At 44.6% G+C, this 7,459-nt stretch overlaps 1 protein-coding gene across 1 annotated transcript; it reads left to right on the top strand.

Moving 5' to 3' along the window:
- Nucleotides 1-1,268: 1,268 nt before the first annotated feature.
- Nucleotides 1,269-6,698, top strand: LOC125511484 (mitochondrial inner membrane protein OXA1-like). The gene is made up of 9 exons (XM_048676868.1): nt 1,269-1,842; nt 1,939-2,029; nt 2,928-2,972; nt 3,679-3,737; nt 4,157-4,232; nt 4,370-4,501; nt 4,575-4,682; nt 5,796-5,850; nt 5,953-6,698. The coding sequence occupies exons 1-9, from the start codon at nt 1,352-1,354 to the stop codon at nt 6,246-6,248; spliced, it is 1,353 nt and encodes a 450-aa protein (XP_048532825.1). The 5' UTR covers nt 1,269-1,351; the 3' UTR covers nt 6,249-6,698.
- The last annotated feature ends 761 nt before the right edge of the window (nt 6,699-7,459 follow it).

Genomic DNA, 7,459 nt, shown 5'->3' with positions numbered 1-7,459 from the left:
GAACCAACTAGGGGTGGCACTAGATGCACTTACACGTTCCCATGCTCCACCACCCAGAATCCCATGGCGGCGGACAATACAGGCTCTGTAGGCGAGCGGGCTCCGACCGCTGGGCTCACCACGCCGCGAGGATCCCCCTGCCCCGTGCTCCACCACCACCAGTGGCCATGGCGGGCTACACACCCGCGTGATGGATCCCCCGCTCCCTGCTCCAACACCGCCAGTGGCCACTCGCGCACCACCGGGAGTCCCATGGTGGCGGCCATGGCGACCTCTACAGACGAGCAGTCTCCGACCGCTCGGGTTTGCCGCCACTCCAGCACCGACCGATGGGCGGCCACGGCCATATGCTCATGCTCAACCGTCTCCGCCCATGGACGTACTAACTCTGATTTTTTGTTCTGTATGTGTTGACCTCGGACCTTTTTTCTGTATCTTCAGATGTGCTCTCTCTTCTCTCTTCTCTTTGATTTCTTTGTGTCCTTCATAATAGGAGGCTAGGCTCCGCCAAAGACTCGCCAGCGTCCAGACCCCCTCCACACCATCCCCATCTCACCGGAGATCTGCACCAAGTCCCATCCAGCGCCCACCCTTCGGCCCCGCCAGGCATCTCTGTAGCCCGAGCGCTTCAGCCGCCTCGCGCCCCAAGCAGAGGAGAGGAGCTCCTTGCCACAAGCCTTCCTTGGCTCCTGCGGCGTGGAGGGGGGCGGCAAGCGGCGGCCTGTGCCCGGCGGTGGAGAATGCAAATGGATAAGCGGCGACGGTGCTCGATGGTGAAGCAGTCTTAATATTAAGGATCGTGGGTAGAATTGTAACTAATGCATGGCTGTTTTTGTAAAAGTGAAACATTTTCCCAGGGTGCCACTAAAACAGAGATTGCGGGTTGAATTCATGTAAACTGAGGGGCTTTTTTGCAAAACCGCAACTATGACGGATGACCAGAAGCAATGCCTGCTTTATTATTAGGGGAAGATAGACGGTCTCGTTTGCAATTGAGGAACAACTCATTGATATATTGAGGAACTCTTGCCTCTGGATTGTAGCCCTTTCATATTGGAAAAAACTAGTACTACTATTGATGTTGCAAAAAAAACTTATTGATGTATTTTAAGTTTCTTTTTCTAAAATATTGAGCATCGGCAACTAAGGCCAGGACTCCCTGCGATGTGAGGCCGGGCCGTGGGAGTTCACCGAGCGCAAGGCACGTCGGCACGGAGACTGGCGAGTAGGGCCCACATGTCAGCAGCGTAACGCGACCGCGAGTGGAATATCCGCCTCGTCGCGGGCTAACCCTCTCTTCTCCCCCGATCCCCACGCGATCTCGCCCGCCGCCGCAGCCGCCGCCACCGCCATGGCTTTCTCCGCGCGGAGGAGCCTCGCCACCACCCTCTCCAGCCACCTCACCCGCCGCCTCCACCCCTCCCTCTCCCACCTCGTCCCCTCCTCCCACCGCGACAACAACCGCGAGGACCCCTCCTCCTCCTCCTCCGGCCCCCCGTTCCCCACCCAGCAAGCCCCGCACTTCCCCTCCGCCGACCTCCGTCGGCGCTCGAGATCCCAGGGCCTGGCCCTCCCGCTCCCCTTCGGCGCCCACCTCGCGGCCCACCGCAGCTTCTCCACCTCCTCCCCCGGACCGCAGATCGATGGGATCCTCACCGACCCCGCGGCCGGCCAGATGGATGTCGCGGCGGGCGTCCTCTCCGACGCCGCGGCCTCGGTCGCGCCCGCCTTCCCGTTGCCCTTCCCGGGGGAAGTGGCCGCCGCCGCCGCAGACTCGTTTCCCCCCGTCGCGGCACTGCAGTACGCCATCGACGCCGTCCATTCGTTCACCGGGCTCAACTGGTAAGCCTCGTTGACGTGGTAGCACCTGGGGGCCATGCCGTTCCACTTTGGATCAAGTAAACTGCGATAAAGTTCTGAACTTTGGTCATTTTGTAGGTGGGCTTCTATTGCAGTGACGACCATCTTGATCCGAACGGTGACCATCCCGCTGCTTGTGAACCAGCTGAAGTCCACGATGAAGTTGAATGTAATGAGCTCATTTGAGTAGTAACTTATATTGTTTGTTTATATGTATGCTTTATTGTATGTCCGTTCTGCCTTTTGCCGATGTGTTTTATGCCAAACTTCTATAGAAACCTACCAATTTCAATCTTTGATAACGGTGAACACTGAAAATTCTGTGCAATTTGTAGTGAAGGCAGGCTCGTGTATTTAACATGTAGTATGTTTTAGATGTCTCGATTCAAGCTTGGTGGTAGAGATAATAATGCAAGGTCGAGTGGGGATGGCAGAATTTGATGGCTGCATGTGCCAAATATGTTTTCTTTCAGCTAACATGTAAACTGCAGTTGAGTTATCATGTGAATGTATTGTCTCCATTTGCTCCAGTGGCCTGCAATTCTTTAGCCTTAAATAGCAACATGGAAACGATTCTTTGGGTCAAAATCATTTATGTCATCATTTGATTCATAAATTGAAATTGTATAGCCACATGCGTTCGACAAAAGTGTGCTGTCCCCCCATTTTTTGTTATGCCAAGGAGTAGAATGAGAATTCAAACGCTTCATGTACTTAAATTAAAGGGGATACAGTTCTTGGCGTTATATTTTCGGTTAACCTGTCCAACTAATTCGATCTTGATCTTCACTTCTGATTGCCATACTGTGGCTGAAGGCTTGTAGCTGAGGACATAGAAAGAAACATCATATCATGCAGATGAAATTCGATATGCCTCCACGAAGTTATATGAGACTATCCTATATGTCACTCAATGTTTCTGAGAGGCCTGAAATAGTTATATGATGTTCCTTTTGTTATGTTGTTTTCTTATTTAAATCTGTCCACATTATATGTCTGGCGTGCTTCTTCGTGTGACTGCAAGGTACCCACTTGAATTTCCTCTTACAAACTCCTACTTTATGCAGGCAATGAGGCCAGAAATTGAGGCGATCAACATGGAAATGCGTAATGTAAGTAGATTTATTTCTTCAGTTCAAGTTGCATTTATATGGTAATTCACTATAGGCACGTTTGTTGTAGACACCATAATTGTATTAACAGCAACTTCCTGCGATCATATTTTTGCTGGTTTTTTTCTGCAATTCTACACATGTAGCCTTTTTCCATGTCAATTTTATTTGTTGCCCCCCCTTTACTAAACCATACTTTTTTTGTTATTTGGAGTGTTTGGGAGACATATAAGGTGAAAGTTGTCTTCCAGCATATTTACGATCTACTCCCTTCGTTTCTAAATATTTGTCTTTTTAGAGATTTCAAATGGACTACCACATACGGATGTATATAGACATATTTTAGAGTGTAGATTCACTCATTTTGCTCCGTATGTAGTCACTTGTTGAAATCTCTAGAAAGACAAATATTTAGGAATGGAGGGAGTATATATAATCAACGATATTATCATCCTTAACCCTTTTTCTTAGCCATGTTTGTCAAAGTTGACTGTTATAAATTGACCAAGGTATGATGTTTACAAATAATGCAACACTTAATTTTTCGTACTGGATAGTACTGATGCTAAATGAATGCGTTTCCAGGAACCTAAGTTCAATCTTGTCCAAGACAATTTACACTCCCAGGGAACATAAAATCTATTTTAGTTCAAATCAATTTATATTGTACCCTCCTAATGATATAATCTTTCATGTTTTCCTGCAGTCAATGGATCCACAATCGATGCTAGAGGGGAAAAAGAAATTGGGTGAGCTATTCACAAAGTATGCAACTTCCAATGGTTTACTTATTTAGTTATTTTCCCGCGAATATAATCTGGAAGTTATTTATTTTGCCTGCTGTGTTTAAAAATTCTATGCTTTGGTGCAATTTTGCCAACTAATCACATTACGTTCATGTCTTTGGTTTCTCAAACTCAGACCGTGTTCCTTTAAATGCCTTGGGCTCTGTAGACTCTTTTAGGTTCTGAAATTGCTTTGTTGGTCATTAAATTGTTCTTGCTATCATCCGTGCTCAGGAAGCGCCTTTTTTTTGCTCAAATCAGTAATCGTGCTTTTCCATGTTTTATAGAATTTGACTTTGCCGCTTTAACCTCTATTATTGTTTTTGTGGTCTTTTACTTCTTCTAGTCATACAAAAATATTTCCATTGTTTTGATTTTTTTATTAATGTCTGCTGTCAGGCATGGTGTTAATCCATTGACTCCGTTAAAGGGTTTACTCATCCAAGGGCCTATATTCATGAGCTTTTTCTTCGCTGTAAGTTCATACCACTTCCTTGTATAGTGTCAAAAATTTTAACTACAACCACACCGTTATAATACTGCCATCTTACAGTAATGTTGATCTTCTTTCTTTTAATGTTCTTCCACCTTATGCCTCTGTCTCAACTGTAGATACAAAACATGGTGGAGAAAGTCCCTTCTTTGAAAGGGGGTGGAGCATATTGGTTTACTGATTTGACAACTCCCGATGAGCTTTACATCCTCCCAGTGTTGACATCAGTGACGTTCTTGGCTACGGTGGAGGTGTGCACCCTGGCCGATGCAATAATTATGTCCTATATGTTATTATATAGATAAGAAAATATTTGTTTTTCAGCTCAATATGCAAGAAGGTATGGAGGGAAATCCTATGCTGCAAACGATGAAGAATTTCTCTAGAATATTGGCTCTTATGACTATACCATTTACAATGCACTTTCCCAAGGTATGAAATACTCAAGACTATTAATTTTATGAATCATACCCATAAAATTCTAACTAGAAGTTATCTGTAATGAATTTGAACATACTGGGAGTGCAGGTAAATTGGCATGATTAAGTGCCCTCTCCTAATGAATTACTAAATCTGGGCTTGTTGGAAAACAATTATAGTGACCATTTTTTGGGTACTGCCTCAGATTAGCTTCTGAAACTGGGCAAAATTTGCCCCATAACTTGGAAAGTCCATTCAGTAACTACTCCCTCCGTCCCAAAATTCTTGTCTTAGATTTGTCTAGATACGGATGTATCTAATACTAAAACGTGACTTGATACATCCGTATTTAGACAAATCTAAGACAAGAATTTTGGGACAGAGGGAGTATTTCTCTATGATCACGACCACAATCAGTCTTCCCTAGTAGTCTTATTCATGCATACATGGGCTTGATATTACCTGAAATGTAAGGCAATTTGGTGCGTATTGAAGCCCTGTTTGCACCATTGTCAAAGCTTTCATGGTGGTCTGGAGTTGGGAATAACACGGGTATGGGCTACTCCCTTGATTTCTTGGGGGAGGGCTAGAGCAGAAATTTATCTTGCATGGTTCAGCTGGAGCTGCCATTTAGGTGTTCATAGTGCTTCAGATAGACAGATACAGTTGAGTTTGTACCCTAAAGGAGGAACTGTTTTTGTCCACCTAACTGCTGAAGATAATTGTACACCGATTGATTGAAATATATGTAAATCCTTTTTTAAGAAAATAAGCTAGAGCTGTTATCCACACTCAAATATGCGACAAATTGTTGCTTGCACACTTCCGCAAGAAATATGTGGCGTCCATCCCCAAAAAATAAATATACATGGTGCCAGTGGTTTCATGCTTAACCTAATAACTACTCCCTCTGTCCCATAATATAAGAACGTTTTTGACATTAGTGTAGTGGCAAAAACGCTGTTATATTATGGAACAGAGGGAGTATCGTCTTTTGTTGATGCCATATTTTATCCACCTTAACATAGCTAAGTTTCTCTGTTTGCAGCATTAACATCACTTTTCACTGTCTATATCTTCTCTTTTCTTCTGCACTGCCATTAATACTCTTTTTTGCTTCTGCAGGCAATTTTCTGTTACTGGGTAACGGCAAACTTGTTCTCTCTTGGGTATGGTTTTGGTAAGTCACTTCTCCAGATTTGAAACCTTGCTCATGTCCATGTCTTCTGTTTGTCTCCTTTCCTAGTTTCTAATGCGTATACCTTCCAAAATTTTCTCCCAGCTCTCCGGAAGACAGCCGTAAGGTATTTCTTGAATCTTCCGGAGGTTGTACCACAGCCCGAAGCTGCGCAAGTGTCGACCTTCAACCTTTTCGAGGCACCAAAGCCAGTGTCAGCAGTTGATACACCCACTGGAAACAACGGTGATTCACCCACTGGAGACAACTGTGATTCACCCACCGCAGCCAATGGGTCAGAGCAGTCTAATGCTGAGCTAAGCGATCGGGTTGTGTTTCTTGAGAAGAAGATTGCAGAACTTGAGAGGCGGGCTAAAGCTAGAGGCGAATCTCAAGAGTAATAAACTAACAGGTAAGTTTTGATCGAGCACGTGAATCCTAAAGAAGCACTGTTTGTAACCTGTGTCTGGTGGTGAAGGGGTATCTGGCACCGACTTACCAATATAGTACCAAGATTTGACTTGGACTATCCAATTTTGTGAGCATGTGTATGCGCGTGTGGCAACTGTTGTTTCGAGCAAATAAACCGGAGGGATCCTGGCAGATAAAACCGCCAGTGTTTGTTGGATTAACCGCAGTGATGCTGGCCGAGCAGAGACCAGAGGGTACTTTTATTCTTGTATCACTTGCTTGACATTTGAGAATGGAACGATGTAATAGTATTAGCTTTTAGTTTGCGATCAAGATAAAACGAGGCTGTCGAAAACATATGTCTGGACCGTTGATTCCTGTTACATTGTTTGATGATAAAGTGACTAAGTAATACCCTGTTATTCTGAGACAGACTTAAATCACTGCGTACTTTCTACTTGTATCCCCTTACGTAGACGATGCTGTGACTTGCGCTTTAATATGCTGCTAGCAAATTTGATCACAAAGATGGATATGAACATGTTCACTGAAATGAGCCAAAGTTGGGAGGGACAACAACAACAACAAAAATGCCCTGAGAAAGAAGCAAAAATCTACTTATATAGTTCTTCCCAGCGGACATGAGATCCGCCAGATTCTTCTCTAGCTCGTGCTTATAAACGTCTTATCTATGGCTCCATGGTCTTTCGCAACAGTAGTAAGGCGTGATCTGAAATATTACTCAGTATTACCGCACTCAGCCTCACAACGTGTTTGATTCAGAGCAGTTAAGGGGAATGGGAGTTTCAAGGATATGTGACACTGTTTCATCAGGGGACAAAAAAGTCCAGGATGAAAGCGCAAATAGAATTAAGGAGGCTAATTTCGAATCTCTTCCCTGCTCCCTCCTATTAATTCACATGAGATGTAATTTTCTCTTGAATTCTCACCGCACACCAAACACGGGTTTGAAACTAATTATCAACTGCCCAAGGTTAATCTCTCAATAAACTCTCATTCCTTCTCCCGAACCCTTGCGGATGGAGTCCGTCCACCCTCCATGTAAAAACTAAAAAGGTTCCGTTGGTAAGAGGATTCCTCGCAAAAAAAGAAAAGAAAAGAAAAGAAAACCCCACCTTTTTCATGAGGGACAGTAATGGATGTGCTTGGTTCTGCACGAGGACAAGCTGCTGATGAGAGA

Source organism: Triticum urartu, chromosome 5 (genome assembly GCF_003073215.2).
Source record: "Triticum urartu cultivar G1812 chromosome 5, Tu2.1, whole genome shotgun sequence".
NCBI lineage: Eukaryota > Viridiplantae > Streptophyta > Magnoliopsida > Poales > Poaceae > Triticum > Triticum urartu.
This window is presented reverse-complemented; position numbering and strand designations above follow the sequence as displayed.